We start from the raw sequence: 24,378 nt of genomic DNA, 5'->3' as shown, positions 1-24,378 counted from the left end.
TTAAAGTTCTATGAATATAACCCCACCCTTTGATAATGCTTGGAGATCTGTGGATGAAAAGCACCGTGCAAGTGCTAGGAAACACCACCACCACCTCCATCCTCGTTATGATGTTTATGTACTACTTAACATCCATTGTTTGAACGGGGGGCTGGGTTATTAACACACATTTCTTGTGCGTTTTCCAGCTGAGTCATGCAGACGTGCTTGCACCGATGTCTGTATAATTCTGGGAATGCTTCTCTGCACGGCCTGCCTTGGGTTCAAACTAGAGCAAGAGATGCTATCCATCCAGATGTAGTTTTCTTAGGCCTAACTGTTGTTGGACAACAGCACCAATCTAATTGTATGTTTCTGTAATGTATCTTTTGGTGACTTCTAGAACATTGGGAAAAAGATGACCTGTCAAGAATTCATTGCCAACCTTCAGGGGATGAATGAAGGCAAAGATTTCCCCAGGGGGCTGCTGAAGGTAAGGGATGAATTTAACAGCTGGTTTTAAAATAAGAGATTTGGTTTTGCCTTCACTGACTGATTCCTGAATCACAGTTAAAATAGACCATGCAGTTTATTGAATTCCTATTTGTCATTCACGATGGTGAATGGGTTTTTCTCTGCTCCCAAAGCACAGAAAAAATTTCACTCCTGCAAAGTCAATTAGTAGTCCCAACGAAGATGCTTGCAGTGCATAAAGGTAAGTCTATGCGTTAGTCTCTGCGGGTTTGGGGCCAGCGTTTTTAATAAAAGGAAACAAAGGTGTGGCACAATCTACGAGTGCTTTGTAATGATAAGAGCAGGCACAAAGCCAGCCAGTTATTGCAACTGCATATTTAAGAGGGACCCCAGAATTGTGTATTATATAAGTTTTATATAGAGCTTGGGAAGAGGCTCATAGTGGTTTTCACATCAAAATGGGAGAGATAATTTTAGATTAGAATGCATTGTACTGCTTTTCTTCAGGGTTTGTTTGTATAATTTTTGAGAGTCTTTAAATGTGAATAACTGCAGAGAGCCTGAGCTGGCCACATCTCATTTTAGTAGCACTAATAGCGGGAAATATTTCTTTTCTTTGCCTGGGGGTTGGCATGAAGCATCAGGCTGTTGGAAGGGAGACAAGAATTTACACTAGAGTTCATGAATTGTTTACTAATGGGAAAATACGAAATATTGTTGCACCTGGCGCCTGACCCAAAATCTATTGAAGTCAGTGGAAAGATTCCCATTGTCTTCAGTGGGCTTTGGATAGGGCCCCTAATGAAATGCCAGACGCAGTGTATAGTTCAGGGTCGTTTTTTCATTTTTGTGGTTTCTCCGGTTGCTCTTGGCTCCTCCTGGGCTCTGCTTCCTAAATTTAAGCCCCTATTTGGAAAAAATAAAAACCTTCACCTGGGTGGTTAATAACCGAAGTGTCGCTGAGAGGACGCTCCCAGGTAAACTCCTGTCTGCCGTTGCCTTGGAGAGGCGGAGTGGGATTCCTTGGCAGAGTAATCAAAGGCTCTTACTGACTAGCTAGATCTCCAGTGCTGTCTTTAAAGAGCCCGTTTAGTGTATGAAAGGAAGATTTCCATTGGGCTCACCTGCTGTTTATTTTTCCGCTGTTGGAAGAATGATGATCATTATCCTGGCCCATGCTATTAAGGACCTTTAGCACTGACTGTAAAGCTATCCTAAATGGGTAGCTATAAACCTGGGGTAGCTGGCTCTGTGCCAGCCCAGACCATCCCAGCATAGGGAGTGGGATGGGGCTTGGAGGGGTTGTTTCGGGGGCTAAAGAGAGTATGGCAGGAATGCAGTACTCTCCATCAGTCCCTGCCCTTGTCCTGGTTCCTGGCAGATACTCTCATTTGTGTGGGAGGCTGATTTGACCCCCGTCCGGCCCCAGGATCAGAGAGGGAGGAGGCAGAAACGTGGCTTTTAGAGCCGCTGTTGCCTGTCCCCTGACTCTGCTGAGATGTGCTCTGGCACAACCGAGGGTTTGCTTCTCATTGTTTTTCTTAGTAAATCTGAATGTACTGAAAAGCAGTAGCCTTGTTTTTCAATAGCTCTTACTGGCAGTCTGCAGCTGATACAGGCTTTATGTTTAGCAATACAAATCAGGTGCATAGGCCTTTATTCAGCAAGGTGCTTCAGCAAAATGCTTTTAATTTAACTGTTCCATTAGCAACACTGTGAATGAAAGCAAATTCAGTGTCTGACTCAGAACCCCTAAAAATGGTGCCTTTCTAGCATCCTTGCTCGTGCCTTTGCAATTCCTGTTAGATCTATGCAGAGTCCACCAGGTGGCATGATGTCACAGCTGAAAATGTAACAGCGAACAAAAGTTTGAGAATACCAGACGCCCACCTCTCATCAGTACAGCCGGGGTCAGGGAGAGAACTGCATCTCTGCGAGTCACAATTCTTTCTCCATTCTCCTCTCGCTGGCAAGTTAGGCATTTGCCATTACATGGAGCTGGGCTTAAAGGTATATTTTCCAAGTTTAGTGGATGCAGGGAAAGTTAATTTTTTCTTTTTTTGGTAGGCTTGTGGCTAAGCAGCAGTTCTGCAGAAAAGGACCTGGGGATTACAGTGGACGAGAAGCTGGATATAAGTCAGCAGTGTGCCCTTGTTGCCAAGAAGGCCAACGGCATATTGGGCTGTATTAGTAGGAGCATTGCCAGCAGATCACGGGGAGTGATTATTTCCCTCTGTTCGGCACTGGTGAGGCCACACCTGGAGTATTGTGTCCAGTTTTGGTCCCCCAACTACAGAAGGGATGTGGACAAATTGGAGAGAGTCCAGCGGAGGGCAATGGAAATGATCGGGGGGCTACAGCACATGACTTACGAGGAGAGGCTCAGGGAACTGGGGTTATTTACTGCAGAAGAGAAGAGTGAAGGGGGATTTGATAGCAGCCTTCAACTACCTGAAGGGGGGTTCCAAAGAGGATGGAGCTCGGCTGTTCTCAGTGGTGGCAGATGATGGAACAAGGAGCAATTGTCTCAAGTTGCAGTGGTGGAGGTCTAGGTTGGATATTAGGAAACACTATTTCACTAAGAGGGTGGTGAAGCACTGGAATGGGTTCCCTAAGGAGGTGGTGGAATCTCCTTCTTTAGAGGTTTTTAAGGTCGACAAAACCCTGGCTGTGATGATTTAGTTGGGGTTGGTCCTGCTTTGAGCGGGGGTTGGACTAGATGACCTTCTGAGGTCTCTTCCAACCCTAATCTTCTATGATTCTAAGGGAAAAGAAAATAACTGAAAGCCTCAGGAACCATCTAGCTCATTCTCCAGGAAGCTGGCCCTGACGTATGCCACATGTGGAGTCTGAATTGCCATAGCAAGGAAGAGCCATATTTAGCTAAGAGCTGCAGATACTACTCTCCTGCATGATATCTAAAACAACCAAAGATCAAGTAAAAATTAACTCTTGCCTCTAATTAAACTCTTGCCTCTAATTAACCTTCAGTGCCACTGAGAGCGGAATCTGGCTCAGTGTGTTTATTTTGTATGGCTTTGAAATAGCAAAATTTTGGTTTGCCGACATCAAGCTTGCTGCTTCCTGTGAAGCAGAATGGTGAGACTGCTGGGAGCTAGGTAATACTCTCTTCATTATCAGCTTCAGAAGATCTCTGATGTGAGATCCGATTCCCCCTCTCCCCCAAGAGAGGTCTCTCTGTTTTACTAAGGTTTCTTGTACAATACCGACACTTGGCTATACAGCACAGAGCTTTATAGTTAAGCTGCAGAGTCTTTGATACCACTTCAGGAGCTGAGATTTTATTCTTGCTGGTATTTGAAATGAGAAATCCAGATGCGATCTTCAGCACCTTGTGTCTTCCTGCAGATCTGCTCATTAACACTGAATAGAGGTTTACTCTGATATCTCAGTCTGTGATCCATTTCCCCCCAACCCCACCCCCCATCAACGCTGAGGTTATTTTTTTTTAAAAGTTGAAAACCGTAGAGGCAAAGAAGCACAAGTAACTGAGATTAAAAGCTTGGTTTCTCTGAGATCTGATGCAGTATTTATCCAATCAGTACTTTACCAGGCAGGGAGAGATGTTTGGCTTGCTTTTCATTCCACCCTAGCTGAAGTAAAACTGTCTGTCACACATCCCATGCAGCTGCCATCAGTTACTAATGTACAGTATAAATGGAGATATTGGACCTGAGCCTTGTTTACAATAAGGCCCCTTTATGGTGCTCTGGCAGTGCAGAGGCCTCGAAGTGGGTGCCAGTTGTTACTACACTCAGAGGCCTCTCCATGTCGTCAGACTGGTGTAAAGGGTCTTGGGATAAATGAGAATCAGGCCCCCAGGCTGTGATTCTCCCCTCCCTTGCACAGGTGTAAATGAGGAAGAACTTCCTTGACATCCATGGTGTTAACTGGTGTAAGAGAGGGAGAATCAGGCCCGTTAAATCCAGGCCGAGTTAGATTTTTGGGTGAAATGTTTCAAAGGCACTGAAGCTTTTTTAAAAATCCCACCCTTTGATTCTGATCTTACATATGCCAGCCACACCAGGGATTTTGCCTCATATCAGCCTGTGATCAGGCAAGTTGACCCTGACTTCATGGTAGTGTTTCACTTTCAACCCATTGAAATAGTACATTTTTCTAGTAAAAATTCCTTGATCCTTGGAAGTCTAATAAAACCCTGCAAGGAATATGAAATGTCTGTGATGCCTGTATCTATATAGCCTTATGTAGTTGTGTTGCTCACTCCTAAAGTAAATCTATTTAAGCTACATAAATTTACAACTGGGGACCAGCGGCAGATTTGCAATAAATGGAAGAACACTGTTTGTTATTGAGCTCTGAGCCAAGGTGATCCCTGCCTATAGGGCCCAAGGCAATACTTGGTTTTCTTTGGACTCAGAGTTATTGGTATCATGTCCCTAGAGAACCAAGATCGTTTGTTGTGAGTTACCCTCTTGGGTTGATGGTGGAGGAAGTTGGAATGAGACAAGGTTTTATTCCATAGGTACAACTGTCTGTCTCATGTGAGTCCGGAAGCTGGCTGGTCCCCAGCAGGCTGGCTGTGGCTGCCCCATTTCCCCATAACACATAAAATGGAAATGGGCCGGTTCTGTAATCGCTACATGCTTGCTGAGTTGATGGAAGGTGTTTGCTATTCACAGAGCTGACGGGAGGTTAGAGAGCTGTGCAGTAGGGTAACTGTGCCAAAGGGAGAAGAGACAGGAGTACAGTGTACGGTAATACAGACTAGCTGGTTATCACTCTTGTCAGGAAATGTCTGATGGGGGTAGGATTCAAATCCAGCTTGAAGACTTGGACATTTAAGGCCCGATTTTTCAAAGCCATTTTGATACCAGCTCATCTCCCGTAGAGGCACCTAAATGAAGTGACCACGTTTTTAGGTGGGAGCTACTAGATGCTGAGCTCTGGGAAATCTGGCCCTTAGTTTCTGAAATCATATGAATACCTGATCTGATTCCTGGGCTGCACAGTTTCCTGTGGAAGCTGCGAGGCAGCATGTGTCTCATTTTGCTCTCCGTTTCTTGCACTTAATTAAGGTTTTGTTTGTTTCTCTCTTGCCTTTCTGTCTAGCATGGGTTTTTTTCCCCTTAGACCCTCCAAAGCAAACACTTGATTAGAAAAGGATTCCTGGCATCCTGTTTGTTCCAGTCCAGTCATTTCAGATGTCTAATGGAGAAAAGGGGCGAGTTTAAAGTAGCTTAGTTGTTCCTCTCTTATTTACCCGGAGGAAATCATACTGATCACGCTGCTGTGTGCGCATGAATTGCTTTCCTTTGTATCCTCTGCACTCCCTTTCATTTGTGTACAGCATGGGTTCTGCACTAAGGGGTCGTAACCCCCTGCTGCTGCAAAATGGAAAGGGGAGGCCAGCTACTTCACAGCTAGATGAGAAGGGAGTCCTCGAGGAAGTGTCAGCAGGGAAAGGCTGAGGACCACTGGTTGACGGCATTAATTCCTACAGTGCTTTTATTGGTTTAGTATCGCAAATGAGGACAGCAAAAAGTATAGACAGCAAAAAAATATAGATTTCTATTCAGTATGGATCAAGAATTTAGAGAACATTTCACCAAAAGAACTCAAAACAAAACCCCCCACACCCCAAAAAAAAAAAAAGGAAGGCATTTGCAGTCTGTTTAGTTTTTACCCCAGAAGGGACAACATTTACAGGTTGTTTTCTGTAGCCCATTGTAATACATTTAAATATGAAAAAACACTTGTCCAAAAACCATTCAGGTTGCTAAGAGGTAATAATGCCAACCTGAAAAACACAAAGCCCAGAAAATGCAGAGTAAAACCATCTGCTTACATGCACACATCATCCTACACAGACATGCACTGCCCATTCCCCTAACAAATTACCACTGCTCAACCCCAGTCACCCAGGTCACACCCACACCACCTTAATTCTGTCCACTGTTTGCTGCCAGTGCTCCTGTGGGATTAATCTTTCTTTCCTGTAGCTAGTGGTTTTGAGTGTTGTGGATTATAACTTGTTAGGTACCTTAGCCAGTTAAAGCAAACTTGTTTGTTTATCATGCAGAACTGTGAACTATAATATGTTGCAGATAGTTGTTATAATTAGCATGTATTGCTAATTAGCTTCTCTAATCAGTGAGATTCTGATACCCTTACATTGAATAGTGCCTTACTCTATGAATAGCCTTATTGGAATACAAATGTGAGATGGGGCTGTCATAAATATAAAGGGAAGGATAAACCCCTTTAAAATCCCTCCTGGCCAGAGGAAAAATCCTCTCACCTGTAAAGGGTTAAGAAGCTAAAGGTAACCTCGCTGGCACCTGACCAAAATGACCAATGAGGAGACAAGATACTTTCAAAAGCTGGGAGGAGGGAGAAAAACAAAGGGTCTGTGTCTGTTGGTATGCTGCTTTTGCAGGGGATAGAACAGGAGTGGAGTCTTAGAACTTTTAGTAAGTAATCTAGCTAGATATGTATTAGATTATGATTTCTTTAAATGGCTGAGAAAAGAACTGTGCTGAATGGAATGACTATTCCTGTCTGTGTGTCTTTTTTGTAACTTAAGGTTTTGCCTAGAGGGATTCTCTGTGTTTTGAATCTAATTACCCTGTAAGGTATCTACCATCCTGATTTTACAGAGGTGATTCCTTTACTTCTATTTACTTCTATTTCTATTAAAAGTCGTCTTGTAAGAAAACTGAATGCTTTTTCATTGTTCTCAGATCCAAGGGTTTGGGTCTGTGGTCACCTATGCAAATTGGTGAGGATTTTTACCAAACCTTTCCCAGGAAGTGGGGTGCAAGGGTTGGGAGGATTTTGGGCGGAAAGACGTGTCCAAACTACGTTTCCCAGTAAATCCAGTTAGAGTTTGGTGGTGGCAGTGGATATTCCAAGGGCAAAGGATAAAATTAATTTGTACCTTGGGGAAGTTTTAACCTAAGCTGGTAAAAGTAAGCTTAGGAGGTTTTCATGCAGGTCCCCACATCTTACCCTAGAGTTCAGAGTAGGGGAGGAACCTTGACAGGGGCATGAGAATCTGTCCCTCAGAGGTGTATTAGCATAAGTGTTGTGGTGGTGTTAAGGTAGATGATTGGTAGATAATGAAAAGTTCCTACCATACTTTATTTCCAGATTCCAGGATTTTGAGTCAAACCACGTAAGCAGAAAAATCTAATATCTGTATTCTTCTCTAAAGGCAGATAAGCCCTAGTGTTTTGTCTGGGAAATCAACACAAGCTAGCAGCCAAAGTCTAATTCTGTACACCAGCTTTGTGCCTCTGAATAGAGGAAGATAAAGCTTTTTGAACAGTGACCAACAGCTCAAGAGACAAAACCTTTAATAGTTGTTTAGAAATACATATTCTCCTCTTATATGCTTCAGGGATTGCCCAGTGAACAGAGCATTGGGCTGGGAGTTGGAAGACATGGGTTGTGTTCCTGATTGTGCTGCTGATGTATTGAGTGACCTTCACCTCTCGTGCTGTTCTTGCTCTTTACCTATTTGCGCTGTAAACTCTTTGGGGAAGAAACTCACTCTCTCTCCCTACACGTTTATAGAGCAGCTAGCACAACGGGGCTCGAATCTGTGTGTGGACCTCTAGCGGGCAGGGAATGAGGGAGAGTCAGCTCAGAGTCTCCAGTGTTAGCAGAAGCAACTGTGTAGTTTAGTACCGGTTTCTGAGTGATTGGGGTTTCGTTTTCATCCAAGAGTGCAAAGTCTCATTAATGTATTGTCTGTGGATGGATCATTTTAAAAATGGACAATTCCAGGTGGGAACAATCAGTTTCTTCATCCTGCTAAATAATAAAAGCTGTCCGTTACAGTCTGACTTGTTAACTGAAATGTTTAGCAGTTCTAGAAGATGAACATGTAAATTCTGAGCTTTCCATCTAGCCCTCTAAATTGTCCAGATTGTCAGCTCAGAAAACCCATACAGTACTATTCAGCAATGGCTGTCCTTTTAAAATCAGAAGCCTTGGATCCTTCTGAGTTGGGAAATCTCTAATACAATGTCACACATACATTTTGGTCCTTCTGACATATTACTCCCACCTCCACGTGGGTAGAAAACAAATTCTGAAAAACATTCTTTGATCTTCCACCCACTGATCTGCTAGAAATTTAAGTTCTGTACTGCAACTCGGGGAAAGGGGGAGTAGAAATATAATTTATACCGTATTTTTAAAAAATGCAGTTTCCATTGGTTTTGGAATTACTGCTTTATAAATCCTCTGTGCTCCTGCATTCTGTTAGTCATCACACTTTGAGAATGACATTGGGCTACTCTCCGTGACCTACTTTAAACTATTTTCCTTTCAAACAAGAACATTGGGTTGCAACTTGAATGTTGTTGTTTTTCTTTGATGCCTGATGTTAAATAGAGCACTCAGTTTTCTTTCAAAGTCATATTACCTGATGATGAAGTATGTAAGGTGTTAATAAGTTATTAGTAAACGTTAAGGAAATATCTACCCTGCACCGTAAGCCCAGGTCTGTGGGATCTGGGCTTGTAGACTCGGTGTTTCCCAGCCCGCACTCGAGCGTCCACGCTGCGTTACAGTCCTGTGTTGACAGTTGCTGAACCCAGGTCTCACAGCTGTGCTCACATGTCCATACTGCACTATGCTGACCTTCTGACTTGAGCGTGCGGCTTGAACTGAGTCCATACTGCAAAATGGCAGGTCCTGGCTCTGACCCACCCCCATCCTAGGACCTGGGGCGTGAGTGCTGGCTGACCCGAGTCAGACTGATCCGTCTGTGGATGGAAGTGGGTCTTGGGCTCAAGCTGAGTCAGAGCTTGGGCTTAGTGTACAGTACAGACATACCCTAAGGGGCTGGTTCTGGCCTCGCTGGCATGTAGGAGCCACACAGGAGCTGCAGCGGCTGGGGCAGAATTCTCCTGGCAACATAGACCTGATTTCATTGCCCCTGTGCTAGTCCCTTCCACAGGCCTAGGCCTCGGGGGCATGCTGGAAGTGGGAGCATGTCAGGGGGCTGTGTCCATAGCAAGGAGCTCCACGGGGAGTCCGGGCAGCCTGCAGGCAGCCCTGGGGAGGTTGCTGTAAAGCAGCCTCTAATTTAAACCACAGGCCAGCTTTGCCCCTTGGCCTTTGCCTTCTGTGCTGCATCTCTTGGGAGGCATTGCACCAGATGCAATACAGGACACCCATGTAAAGCCCCTGCCTTTGTTAAAGTAGCCGTCATTTCATGGGTTGCGTTCAGCTGTATGAATCAGAGGATGGCATGAACGTTCGTACAGACGGTTCTGAGAGAAGGCCATGTGAAGAGCGTCTCATCTGGGCCATTTAGGCTTCAGCACTGTTGGGAGTGCTTATGGCAGGTGCAGAGTCATGTCAATGAACTAGTCAGAGATTTTTTTCCTGTGTTTATGCATATGTGCAATTCAGCAGTTGCTTCTGAAACCAGCCCTTCTGTAACCTCAGTTGTGATGTCAAAGTTTTACTAGATGGGCTTTTTTTTTTAATGGATCTATTTAATGGTACATCTTCTGTTGCAACTTTAACTTTGTCAAGGTTCCTTCCCCACTCTGAACTCTAGGGTACAGATATGGGGACCTGCATGAAAACCTCTTAAGTGTACTTTTACCAGCTTAGGTTAAAACTTCCCCAAGGCACAAATTATTTTACCCTTTGCCCTTGGATTTCTACTGCCACCACCAAACTTTATCTGGGTTCCTGAAAAAACTGAGTTTGGACCCGTCTTTCCCCCCAAAATCCTCCCAACCCTTGCACCCCACTTCCTGGGGAAGGTTTGGTAAAAATCCTCACCAATTTGCATAGGTGACCACAGACCCAAACCCTGGGATCTGAGAACAATGAAAAAGCATTCAGTTTTCTTACAAGAAGACTTTTAATAGAAATAGAAGTAAATAGAAGTAAAGGAATCACCTCTGTAAAATCAGGATGGTAGATACCTTACAGGGTAATTAGATTCAAAACATAGAGAATCCCTCTAGGCAAAACCTTAAGTTACAAAAAAACCACACAGACAGGAATAGTCATTCCATTCAGCACAGTTCTTTTCTCAGCCATTTAAAGAAATCATAATCTAATAGATATCTAGCTAGATTACTTACTAAAAGTTCTAAGACTCCACTCCTGTTCTATCCCCGGCAAAAGCAGCATACCGACAGACACAGACCCTTTGTTTTTCTCCCTCCTCCCAGCTTTTGAAAGTATCTTGTCTCCTCATTGGTCATTTTGGTCAGGTGCCAGCGAGGTTACCTTTAGCTTCTTAACCCTTTACAGGTGAGAGGATTTTTCCTCTGGCCAGGAGGGATTTTAAAGGGGTGTACCCTTCCCTTTATATTTATGACAAACTTAATGACTTTTTTTATATTAAATAATATGTTGATAATTTTTAAATGGAAGTCTCAATTAATGCATAACTCTGTTTGTCTTTGTGAGCCGAGGATGTAATTAGAATATAGTTATTAAAACAAGTAATGTAATAACAGGACCTGATTCCCTTCCAGGTTTTCCCTGTTTCGGTATAAATAAAAAATAGTATGGCCTACAATATTGTGTTTCTGTGGGCTGAGGGGAGGGTCTGGCTGGGGAGTGAAGTTTCCTCATTCTCCAGCTATATTTCTAGCAGTTGTAAAGGGAATGTTCAGAGTGATTTTTGCAGTATTTGTGTGGTATCTGTGAAATCCCAAATGTTGCAAAGGAGTTTGTTTTCATTATCATAGCAGTCCCCCTGGTTAGTAATGTGACACTTTATTTCAGCAGTGGCTTATTTTGGTTTAAGATGGAGTTTTTCCCTCTCCCACTTCTTCCCCCATCCCCACCCCCAGCAAAAAAGAAAATTGAAGGATGCGGCCTGATTCTGATCTCACACCAATACTGTGTTGGTGTTACTCTGCTGACTTAAATAGATTTACTCATGTAAAGCATTGGGTGAGATCAGAATCAGCTCCATGGACATATGGGACTCTTCATTGTGTTCAGACACATAATACATACATGTACATAGTACATTTTACCTCGGAAGAACACAGCGGGCTTGATCCTCCTGTGTGGAAGTCAATGGAAGTTTTGCTCTAGATTTCCATGGGGGCAAGATCAGACCCAGTGTTTCTGTAAATGTCTTGTCTTGTATAGTGTATTGCGGTCAACAGAGGATAGGTGGCTAGCATGAAGATAGCATAGCTAGATAACATCAGAAAGCTACATGGATATCCATCATCCTCCCACCATGCATGAAACATGCTGTTATCCTATTACAGCATCTCCTCATTTTTGCCTTTATCTGACTACTTGTGCGTGTAGAAGACAAAAGTAGTTGCGGTCAGGTATCAGGGACTGCTGTATACACGGTCGATTGAGACATTAAGATTTAATTTAGGTTGTCAAACTCTGACTGGTCAACAGACCTCAGAAATCATTATATTAAATATCCCTGTAAGATCAGCTCCCCAAAGACAGCTGATTGCTGATCACCTTTTGGTGGCCATGTTTAGGAAGATATATATTATATACGCTTTGTTCATGCAACAGAACCCATTTGTATTGTCTGTTTGGACTGTGGGTTTTTTTTGTTTGTTTGTTTTGTTTTTTTAGACAGAGGGAATCTTCCTCTGGCGAATACACAGATTCACTCAATATTGTTGTCTTTCCTGTGCCCTAATAACTACGCTGCACAAATATGTCATTTGGTCTCAGGAGTGGGTTGGGATTTTTTTAAATGAATGTTTATTTTTTGTCACGAGGATCAGGCTTGAGTGGTACTAATAGAGTCTTGTCTCTTTGTTTGTAGATAGCAAAGCTCTTCTTCCAGTTCAGTAGTGGGAGTGACTTTGGGCAAGTCTACACGCTAACATGAAGTTGACTTAAGTTACGTCTATATACATCCACCGCAGTAAATAAATCGGTTTGGGATGTCCACACTAGCTCCTTCTGTCGGGGTGCACGCCCTCACCAGGAGCACTTGCACCGATTTAACTGTCAGTGTGGGGCCTTGTGGGGTGCTGACAGCCAGAGCCCTGTCACAGCTCCAGGTATCAGCTGCTTTACATTGACCTAACTCTGTCATGTAGACCAGGCCTTTGAGTGTGCTCCCCAAAGCCCATATCGGATTTCTCTTCCAATATCACAATGTAGGTCTTTTGCATTCATATCACCATCTAATATTTTGAACTAAAATATATTCCATTAATTGAATCTCTCAAAGTGTCCAGACAAATATTCTCTAATTTCTTCCTGCTGCTGTTTATTATTTACACAGCAGTAGCATCTGGCAGCACCAGTCAGGAATCAGGGCCCAGCTGTACAGATGTGCAGGGAGATGATACTCTCTCCCCCTAGGAGCTCATAGTCTAGGTGGTGATGAAACTCTGCAGGTGGGTTGGAGCAAGAGGAGAAGGTAGCAGTAAAGGTAGCAAATCACTGTACAATAAGCCAGGGGCTCAGTTTGCCCCCTGCATAGGCTTTGCAGCATGCTGGAGCTCTGTAGGCATCATGGCAGAGACTTAGGGAAGCATTTAAGAGGTAGCAAGGTGGTGACTTTGTGGATTTTTTTCACTTAAATCATTTAGACCAAAATTTTTAAAAGTCACCTCCCCCCGCCCAATTTTGGGTGCCCAACTAGAGACAGCGAGGGCCTGATTTTCAGAGGTGCTGATTGGTAGCTTCCAGAAATAGGACCAGATCCTTTGTGTAGCTCCACTGACCCCAGAGAAGCGCTGATGATTTTATACCAGCAGCAGATCTGGCCCACTGACTTTTATTTCCTTGAAGTCTCTTTTTATTGACCCAAGTTCCATTTTCCTGACCTGCTTGGAGCAGTTCTAGGGCAAGATCAGTATGTTTCTTGCTGCATCACACGCGTGGGATCTTCCATGATGGAGACTTTTCTGCAATCAATCCATGATGGAGTCAGATGACAGTAAATTTGCAAGCATAAATCAATAATCTGAATGCATATTTTAATCCCTAAACTACAAGGCTGTTGCTAATGGTGGTGGTGTGGGGGGAAGGCCATTGTCCGCATGGCCCGATACAATGGGTATACCTGTCAAGCTTCAAGAGGGGTGATTCTAAGGAAAGCTACATGCTTTTCCTGCTGTGAGCCAGGGGATGCAGAATACAATGGATGTGACATGACTTACTCACTTCTCAGGAAAGGAGTACTTGTGGCACCTTAGAGACTAACCAGTTTATTTGAGCATGAGCTTTCGTGAGCTACAGCTCACTTCATCGGATGCTATGCATCCGATGAAGTGAGCTGTAGCTCACGAAAGCTCATGCTCAAATAAACTGGTTAGTCTCTAAGGTGCCACAAGTACTCCTTTTCTTTTTATGAATACAGACTAACACGGCTGTTACTCTGATACCTGTCACTTCTCAGGGACACGCCAGCAAATAGAAGAGATCCCTTTCAGAAAGGAAAGTGTGTTTATGATCAACCCCTAACTCTTCATGAAAAACGCAGGTGCTAACAAGTAAGAAAGGTTTAGAGGTGTCCCTGGTAGGGGTGATTTCCACCTCTTCCAGCCAGTGCATGTGGGAGTTAACAGACATTGTGGGTCAGGGTCCTGGGTCTGGGAGATGCTGAGAACTAGCAGAATGGATCTGCGGCAGATGTAGCAGAAGCCTTCTGCTCCTGTCACTGCTGCCGCGCTGATGATACACGTTCTGTCTCTGGGACCCCGAGTGTCTGGTGGTGACACATGTGGGTTGCGGTTCAGGTGTCTGTAAACAAGTGCGGGACGGGGGAGGCTGCATCTGGTCCCAGTCTGTTTGTTTCCTGTAGCAAATGTGTCTCTGCGCTAACCTGCAGGAGCTAGCAGCGCTTCCTGAGGCCAGCTGGCACTGCAGTGCTCTGTCTCCCCCACAGGCTTGCCCCCCGGCTGAGGGAGGGAGTGAGTCATAGAATCTTAGAAGATTAGGGTTGGAAGAGACCTCAGGAGGTCATCTAGTCCAACCCCCTGCTCAAAGCAGGACCAATCCCCAACTAAATCATCCCAGCCAGGGCTTTGTTAAGCCTGACCTTAAAAACCTCAAAGGATGCAGATTCCACCACCTCCCTAGGGAACCCATTCCAATGCTTCACCACCCTCCTAGTGAAATAGTGTTTCCTAATATCCAACCCAGACCTCCCCCACTGCAACTTGAGACCATTGCTCCTTGTTCTGTCATCTGCCACTACTGAGAACAGCTGAGCTCCATCCTCTTCGGAACCCCCCTTCAGGTAGTTGAAGGCTGCTATCAAATCCCCCCTCACTCTTCTCTTCTGCAGACTAAATAAGCCCAGTGCCCTCAGCCTCTCCTCATAAGTCATGTGCCCCAGCCCCCGGATCATTTTTGTTGCCCTCTCTTCATTGCCTACAGAGTCGGGAGAGTGGCACGCATCCATCTAACCCGGCTCTCTACCACCTGAGGATTTTCCTGTCACTGAGGGAATCTGACTGGTGGGGTTGTCTGGCCTGCGTTGTGCAGGAGGTCGGACTAGATGATTTAATAGTCCTGCTGGCCCTTGGATGTTCTGGGTCTCCAGCTGCCTGGTGAGAGCAGCTTGACAGCCGTCGTGTATATCATAGCAGTGCAAAGGCCATCGCGGAGGGCAGCAACGTGACTGGGACACGCTGATAAGTTTTCACGTTCAGCTCAGGGGCAGCTGATCACTGCATCCCAGACACCTGTGATTCACCTCCATAGGTATGGGTACCATCTCTCCTGGGTTCGGGGCTATGTTCCCATCATCCGCTCATCTTCCCCGCTTGTACTGGCTGGCTACCTGCTCCTTCCTGTGTCAGCAGCAGCCACTACCTCTGCGCCTTGGATAGGAGAGAGCGCTCGCCTCTGAGCTGGTTGCTATGGTTACATGCAATCTGCTATATTCTGGGTCTCCGGGAGCCAGAAATGATGGTGCTTTCGCAGCGTTTAGGTAACCAGCTTCTCTCCCTTACTGGGAGCATCCACCCTCTCTGAAACTGTGCATGCTGATTGGATGACATTCGCTCCTGCACAGAGACCAGCATAGGGGCCATATATCACTTAAGCCCCCAAAGTGGGGTTTGAGTGGGCTTTAGGTGGTGCCTAGGGCTTGTGTGGGGCTGCAAATTGCCCTTGGTTTGTTAACCTCTGTGGATGTGCTGGCAGGACAGGGTACAGGATATGGGCTGCATTCCTGTTTTGGAATGATTTTTGGAGCATCTATTTCCTTTGCCCATATTTGCACTGAAAAGGGGAGACACATGCCTTGAGCTTCTATTCCCAATTCTGCAACGGATTGACTGAGTGACCTTAGACAATCACTTGCCCTCTCCTGCACCTCAATTACCCCATCTTAAAATGGGCGCAGCAGTGTCCCCTTCATGCCTCTTTTGAGGGCACTTGGAGGTATCTGGATAACAGTGCAGTTAGAGGTGCTAAGCATTGTTACTATTTATTAAGGGCAGACAGTGACGGGAGTGTCTTTATTTTTCTAACCCACTTTCCAGAGCCCCGGGATTCTTTTTGTAGTGTCCTGGAATCCATAAGCATTTTTCACATGCAAGGGCCAGTGCCTGACAGGTTACTGAAGGCTTTTATATGTGGTGTCTTTATTTTACTGGAGACATTAATGAAGGAGGCATGACATCACAGGAATAAAAGGGTTGCTCTCTGAATTGAGAATGAATTGCCTTGCTTGGCCTGTTGCCATTTGTTCCTGTATCCGGGATATGTGTCTTTGTGTTTGTGCCTGTGTTAGTGTGTGTCCGGGGAGGGGGAGCATATGCTGAAGAAGGGAGGGGAGCAGGGGTGGAGTTTGTCTCTTTTTTCAGGGCCAGTGACGTGAGCAATGCCTGGAACAATCAGACTGGCTCAAAACAGTGTAGTTGAAGATGCTGGAGCAAACAGCCTGGTGCATTTTAAGCAAACACTGATAGCTCCAGCCTAGGTTCCACAGACAGTCCTTACAGATTTGTCTCCAGCTTTACTACACTGCACTGGTCTGGGGTGGGCCATTGTTTCTCCTCTCCCCAATCCTCGGAAATGATTGGAGTTAATAGTGTGCAGAGCACCAGCAAGGTCCGAGTAAGAGCCACAGGTTCCGTGAAATACTCCCGAGAAGACACTCTCTGGCGACAGTCCCACCGGTCAAAGTCTATGAAAATCTCCAACTCCTCTGAGTTTTCTGCTAAAGAAAGCAAGGTAAAAAATAAATGCACAATATTTCTGTCTGCTGTGACTAGGGATAAGATGATAGAAAATCTTGTACTGATGGTCTGGTGAGAAATGAAGGCATTTCATATGGCTCTGGGTAATCTCTAGCGATCACAGGATTGCTGTGAAGCCAGGAAAGATCTATCAGTTTGAGAAGAGACTGAAGGCAAAGAGGGTTGGTGTTGCAGAGATCGGATTTTAGAGGGATGCCCTGTCTCGAAGCTTCATGCAACAGTAAACACTGAAAACTTGCTAGTTGGAATGCTAATTGGAGCTCTGTGCCTCAGCAAGCTGCCTGTATTTGCAAATTCTCTCTCTGGGATTCTTTTCATTTTGGGGAAATTATTTATACAGATTTCTTTAAAGTCCATTTTCCTTCCCTGTTTAAATGGCTCTACTTTTGTCTCTGAGGGAGTTAGATAAAAATATCATCTCACTTGCACTGCATGATTAAATATTACCATGAAATATTTTTTGGGAAGGCTCCACTGTACACTGGTAGGGATGTATGTATGTATGGTTGTTTGCTTAACATGGATATAACCAGCTGCTCTGGGAGCTGGGGTTAGTGTGCTTTGAATCAGCAGAGCACTGTCACTGCTGTTTGTAGGCAAACACACACACATTGTATGCAGGGTTGGCGCCTGCCTCATTCCACCACTCTCTGTGTACCCATTCTCAGAAGTGCTAATCACCTCCAGTGGGAATGGAGTACTCAGCATCAGCCCAACACCTCACAGCATCTGGCCGTGTGTGAGCAAGATGCTTGAAATGGGGAACAAATTTCCCTGTACCTTCCCTTCCACCACACACACATTATCACACAGGATAGACTGCGAGTAGCTGCTCACTAGGGAGTGTTAAAACAAGATAAGGTCGGAGTGGTTTTGAAGAGCACGTAAAGGTGTCTAGCCAGGGTTTGTGTGTGTGCATGTGCTCGTGTATCATGTTAACACCCACACACACACATTTCATTTGTGCTGGAGACCTATTGTGTCTGTTCCAAATCCCACGTACATCAGTGCAGAAGTTACATTCCAGCAGACTCTTCTGAAGGAATGTCACGATGAAAACATCCCTTCTCTCCGCGGACATTCTTTGCTTTGTCTGGGTTATGCACTCGTAGTTTATAGTATGCGTGATGTGCAGTGAAGACCTAACCCTCTTAGCCATGGAGCAGTGCAAACTTTTTCAAAGGTTTTACTTTACAGTTTCAATAAACTTGCTTTTGAGAAGGACTTTTATTCAATATAACTAACACAATGTGGCCATGGTTGTTTCAGTGAAACAACATGATTGCTGATACAATGTCATAGAATCATAGAAATGTAGGACTTGAAGGGACCTCACGAGGTCAGATAGTTCATTCCCCACAGTCAGGCAGGATTAAGTATATGTCGGCTCTCCCTGGCAGCTGTTTCTCTTACTCTCCTGTTTCCTACTCTGACAACCTACTGAGTAAGGGATAGATCTTCAAGCACTTCATGCCCCTGATTTTACAAACATTCTCTATGTAATTAACTTTAGGCATGTGAATGATTCCACTGAAATCACTGGGACAATTCATTTTCATAAAGCTGCTCCATGCACACGCGTCGGGAGGTCTTGTGGTATGCTGGGTGTGTCACTGGACTGGGAATCAGGAGACATGCCTTGTATTCCTGTCTCTGCCACTGACCTGCTGTGTGACCTTGAGCAAGTCTCTTCACCCCTTTGTGCCTCAGTTTCCCCTCCCTTCCCTTTGTCTCTCCTGTCTCTTTAGATCGTAGGCTCTCAGGGTAGGGCCATCTCTTACTATGTGTATGAACAGCTCCTAGCACAGTGGGCCTTTGATTTCAGTTGGTGCCTGTAGGTATTACTGTAATAAAAACAATAATCACAATGTGTGGAATTCCTGTTGAAGCTAATAGAATTCTGCCTCCGCGGTGCTTGCCTCTGATGGCTGAAATGGAAAACATACTGTTTGATTTTCTCTAGACTATTCAGCTCCACTTCCCGGTTTGTTGATGCATTTTTATTTTTACTGTATTATTTTTTGCTCAAAGTTGATCTGTATTTCTCTATTCTCATTATTATTTATATGGCATCCAAAAGTGTACTGGGTGCTTTACAGACATGTAGGAAGACCTGTGTTGGCCCACAGGAGCTTACAGTCAAAACAGGAGAGACAGAGCCAAACAAAACAGAGCAGAAAGACGCATGCACTATAAAAAAATTTCTTTTATCTTTTCCTTTTATTGTCTTTTTTAGCTGGCGACTGTTTGCCTTTTTAGAGGAGGTAGCACCGTATTGGGAGCCTCTGTTCTGTTCCTGGCTCTGCTACTGACCTGCTATGTGACGTTGGGCAAATCATATCACCTCTCTCTGCTTGTTTCCCCTCCCACCCTTAGTCTGGCCAGTCAGTGTTGTTTGTTAGCTTTCTGCGGTAAGGACAGTCTCACTATCGACTTGATTCACCTTTACGTGAAAGCCCCTTGAAGGCCTTTCTGGGCTGCCAGTGCAGTGTAAAGTGAGTGTAAATGTAATTGTTCAAGAGGTGTAAAGAGGCCCTAGGGGAAGTGAAAATCGGGTCATGTGTGTTTGTACAGTGCCTAGCACAATAGGATCCTAGTCCTGGTTGTGTATAAATTCTCTTTTTGTGTTCAGCTTGAGCCTGTAGCCTGTTCCCCTGTGGCTATGTTCCCTTCTCCACCTACACCTGCTTGCATCCCTGGTACATCGCGCATTCTGGAATAAAAAACCCAAGGGCCTGTCATAGTCGACAACGGGCTGGAAGATGTTTCTAGTCCACCGGCTGGGGGAGTGGGGTCTGGTCTGTTAGTGCCTCCTTGCCCCTCCAGCAACAAACTCCTTCTGTGGTACCTGTCACTTGCACACCCTTTCAGGACCTTCAAGGACTTAGCAAAGGGGACTAGAATCATAGAATATCAGGGTTGGAAGGGACCTCAGGAGGTCACCTAGTCCAACCCCCTGCTCAAATCAGGACCAGTCCCCAATTTTTGCCCCAGATCCCTAAATGGCTCCCTCAAGGATTGAACTCACAACCCTGGGTTTAGCAGGCCAATGCTCAAACCACTGAGCTATCCCTCCCCTAGCATTAGCCTTATTTTATAGCTAGAAGAAATGAGTGGAGAGACGTCATGTGATCTGCCCCGTGGCACAGAGGGAACAGAACCCAGCTGTCCTGACTCGCATTCATTTACTGCTAAACAACAACTGAGACGCACACATCTCTTGGGCTTAGCATTAGCTACTGAACTATGGACCTGGCTAACCGCACCTGCAGCTTTCAAAGCTGCTGGCCAGCAGGTTGGCATGTGTAGATGGCGCAGCAGGTTAACGTAGCTTGGTCACCTCTGGAGACTTGGGTTCAAATGTGGGTCACGTGAAATGCATCTGAAGCCCTTAGAACCTACTGCGTGATCTAGCCTGGCTGACAGCTTTTTCTCCAGACAGACATACCTAGGTACAGCAGTCCACCAGCGAGCTGCAAAAAGCTTAAGCCGGCTTCGCAAAGGCACATGAATGGTGAAATGCCCCACCTAGATTTTTGAAATATGCTCTGCCAGTGCTGCCGTATTCTGGAGCACATCTCTCGTCTGTCCTCACTGGGTTCTGTGCAGCTCGCCAACAGCTTTGTCCGCAGTCATGCAATAGGCTCCCTTTAACCGTAGTGTTGATGAAAAGCTCAGCCAAGTGCAGGACAGAGCCTTCTAGCTAGCCTGATGTGTTGAGATTACAGTGTACAGGTACCCTGCGCAGCGTTTCACCCTCCGCTCTCGGGAGCGTGGCGAGCCTTCCGTCTCTACTTTCTGCTGCTGGTGTGGATGACTCAGGCTTTTGTTCTAAGGACAATGTTTTTTAAAATAGGAGGCTCCCTCAAAAATGTCCTGCCTCAGTTGGTGATGCTCTCAAAATTCCCCTCCCCCAAAATCCTTATCAAGCCCCTATTCTTTCCCTCCACCCACCGCAAAACCATCCATCCTTCCCGCACATTTCCCCCTTTCAGCTCCTCCATTCCTTCCAGCTCTCACCCAGTCTCCTCCAGCTGGGGTGGGGTGGGTATCGGAGAATGTATTTCCCCAGGCTCGTGGGGGTGGGGAGCAGGTCTTCTCTTGTTGGGTGACTGGAGAGGGCTGTAGGTTGGCTTGTTAGCACCACCTGGGGTGAGGCGGGGGGGTCATTGGCAAGGCAATAGGCAGGCTGCAGTAGCCAAAGGACTTCCACACCATGCATCAGCAGTGGCGTGGCCCCTCTCTTTCTTGAACATTGCTGGAATGTCTGATGACAACTGTGAGGGCTACCTGGTGCATCTCCCAGGTGCACCTGGAAGCTGGGGGAGAGGCAGGGGAACACGCCAGGCAGGAGTTCCCTTTTCAGTAGCTGCTGAGATCATGGAAGCACTGGGTGTGTGCAGGCAGGCTAGTGAATGTTACCCAGCAGAGCCAGCCTTTAGCACTCTGTTACTTTCAGTCCTGGTAATCCGTTCCTATTGGCCAGCCTGGACAAGGGACAGCATCATCTACTTATTTCTTAAAGAAAGTCCCTATTCTCCTTTAGCAGGCCTCATGGCTGGCTTTTTAAAGAAGGGGCTCATGCAGCGTTCCACTGCAGCTCATCAGCACAGTGAACCCTGCTGACCTGGCTTTCATCTGCACTGGAAGGTTTTGCATTACCTGACTTTCTTATTAGCTAAATGATTTACCTCACAGCAATAACCAGCTGGGATAATTAGTTGCATCTTCATCTCTGCATTCACACTCGGTTGTGCGTTCGTTTTGTGTTACGTGACTGTCTCGTAGGCTCGTCCAAGATTTGCAGATGTTGTAGACTTTGGAGTACATGGCTCTGGTGACTCAGTGACTCTTACACATGAGAACTTGGGGGAAGGAGAGTTAATCATCGAATGGGTGGTAACTTATAGTTTAATGCATTCAGGAGTTTCGTGGTGGTTGTCATAATAATGTGACTTAGCTCATTAAAATACAGTACATACTTTATGTACAGGGAGGAGTTGTCAGTGGCTCTCAGTGTTCTGCTTCTGACTTCAATAGGAGCAAAATGAGGCCAGTGCCGATTGCCTTTGAAAATATACAGGCTCTTTTAGTTCCAGTCCTCCAGGTGGGCTTCAGCTTTAAAGTGAGGTGGAGTAAAACACCCTTCCCTTAAAGGTTCACCCGCCCATTCATCGGGGGAAGTTTTCCCTGGCAGTTAGGGAGGGGGAAGGGGAGGGGATTTAAGCTACCAATTTCTGCAGAATTTAGGCTTCCAATTAAAAAGAAAAGAAAAGTTTCTTGCCAAAATAGGAACTAAATATAAACCGATAGCGCTACGTTTCTGAACCTACACACAGTCCACCTCACTATGTCTGCAGCTGCATAGAACTTTGTCAAATAATGGCCGCGACATTAGCAGGGGGTTAGGGTTTCAGCAGGGTTCACAGCTGTTATCTGTATGTGCAGGCTGCTATGAAACTCTCAACTTCATGGATGTTAACCTCAGACCTCAGCTGCTGCTCAGGAAAGCACTGAGGAGCAGCAGAGACAGGGACACAGGAAACAGAGGTTCTGGGAGAAGCAGAGTAATATTTGGTTGGGGGAGGGGAGGGACATGGGGAAAGAGTAGAATAGATTTGACCCTCTCCCTTTACAGAAGCCCCGAGGCTCTGGAGGGTGTAGAAGAAACAGAAAGCTCTTTCCCGACCACCTGCTAGAGCAGAGGGTGCAGGACAGGTACTAGCAGGAGTCAGGTGCTGGAGCTCCCCAAAAGGATCCAGGGTCTAGTCCTCTGGCTTAACTGGGCTCTGGTAAATTTGCCAAGCCCTGCCCTTTCCTATCCTTGCAGATGAGTTGCTGTAATTTTGTCAGCTAAATGCATATGTGACAGAATAGAAATGCTTTTGTTTTCAAATACCCTAATGATGATTTTTGAGAGCGCAAATTCAAGTTAATAAAAACCACCCTTATGTTTAGCAAACTGCCGGTAAGTATATTGTCACTGTTGTAATCTCTGATCAGTTACACCCCGATTTAGGATAGCATGTGGTTAAGTCCCCTTGATTTTATCAAGTTCTTTAAAAGAATAAGGAGGAGTACTTGTGGAGCCACAAGGACTCCTCATTGTTTTTGCTGTTACAGACTAACACGGCTACCACTCTGAAACCTTTAAAAGAATGTCGCTCTCTGAATCAGGGCCTTAGAGAGTAGCCATAAAATGGCAGTGCAGGCCCTCAGGCTGTATGTGTGGATCTGCCACTGGCTTTCAAATATTCGGAGGGGTTTTATGATGATAAGGAATCTCACGGGGCCTGATTCAGTGAGATAGTACATCTTAAACTGCGTTTATAGTTGCTTTGCATCCCTGGACTGATGCAGAGCAGCTGCATCAGAGAGTGAGAATGGGATACACCCTGAGCTTCTGCTCAGTAACTGCTCCTTGCCCCAAGATGTGTAAATGTATTGGTTACCTTTAAAAACTTGTTCGTTGCCTCAATATTCTCTAGTTGTTCCCCATAGCAAGTGCAGTGAATACCTCAGGTACCGAGGTCACATTGTTTAAGGAAAACCCCTGTGACTGACGGAGATTGAAGGAATCTGTCTAGGTACCTCGCTGTAGTATGTCAGCATTTCACATTTGTTAATGGATGTTTTGCCTCTCAGTACCCCTGTTAGGAACACGAGGGATATGCCCATTGGCAGAGCACAGCATAGGCCCGCTCAGGGTCATGCAACGGGTCTGTGGCCCAGCTGAGAATAGAAGCCTGCTCTCCTGCGTCCTAGCCCAGTGCCCTGTCCACTGGAGAGGCCTTCCCACTCTGAATGAATGTTGACTCTTCCTGTGTTTTTGCGGTAATACGCTGGGGGGGTGGGGAGGTGATTTGTTTGTACTGGGCCCCGCACTAGATCTAGTGCATGTTGTCACATGGGGAGCATGAGCATCCCCAAACTTCTGCTGTGCATTAGGGTGACTTGGGAGAAGGAGAGGGCATCTGCGCACTACTCTGCAGATGCAGAGAGCAGAGTCAGAAGTTGTCTGCTGCCCCTTTACGCAGCACTGGAGGTACTTGAATTGAAGTAGCACTCAGAGACACAACAGAAGACTGGGGCACCATTGTGCTAGTCTCTGTACAAACCCCGAACGAGAGACCGTCCTAGAGCTACCATCTAAATGGGAAAGACAAACTGTATAGTGCCTGCCCCTGGTTCAAGCCTTTGGAGTAACAGGCACAGAGTAGGGTTGCCAGTTATGGTTGGATGTATTCCTGGAGATTTCATCACATGACATAATCTTTAATTAAAGATGAACCTTTAATTCCTGGGGACACCAGGACAATCCTGGAGGCTTGGCAACCGTAGCACACAGAAGTGAAGCGTGTTGCCCAAGGTCCAAAACAGGTCAGTAGCAGAGCTAGGAAACCCAGGTCTGCTGACGCCCAGCCCCCTACCCACTGGGAAACATTGCCTCTCTTCCCCACTGCATACCTGCTAGGGCCATGGAGGCTGCAGAAGTTACTCCAGTGTTAGATCTGTGCGCATCACAATCTTTAATGTATTTGTCTTCACAGCATGGCTGTGAGGCAGGGCAGTGCTGTTATCCCTGTTTTACAGATGGGGAACTGAGGCACAGAAAGACGATGTAACTTTCCCAGGATGCTTGCGGTGGAGCAGGATTTGAACCTGAATCTCCAACAGCCCAAGCTAGGACTCTCACTACCAGACAATCCATCCTCTCTGGAATACCCTCTGTAGCAGT

The 24,378-nt window shown here is 45.7% G+C and overlaps 1 protein-coding gene across 6 annotated transcripts in view; it reads left to right on the top strand.

The window, feature by feature from the left end:
* PSD3 (pleckstrin and Sec7 domain containing 3) overlaps positions 1-24,378 on the top strand; it is a 141,228-nt gene that overhangs the window by 80,177 nt on the left and 36,673 nt on the right. For all 6 annotated transcript variants that reach the window (XM_037902320.2, XM_043546931.1, XM_043546930.1 and 3 more), the window contains one exon: positions 383-472. In XM_037902320.2, the coding sequence (XP_037758248.1) occupies positions 383-472 (90 nt within the window). The remainder of the gene's footprint in view (positions 1-382; positions 473-24,378) is intronic.

This window comes from Chelonia mydas, chromosome 5 (genome assembly GCF_015237465.2).
Source record: "Chelonia mydas isolate rCheMyd1 chromosome 5, rCheMyd1.pri.v2, whole genome shotgun sequence".
NCBI classification, from domain to species: Eukaryota; Metazoa; Chordata; order Testudines; family Cheloniidae; genus Chelonia; species Chelonia mydas.
Note: the sequence above shows the minus strand (reverse complement) of the source record. Positions and strands in the feature narration are given on the sequence as shown.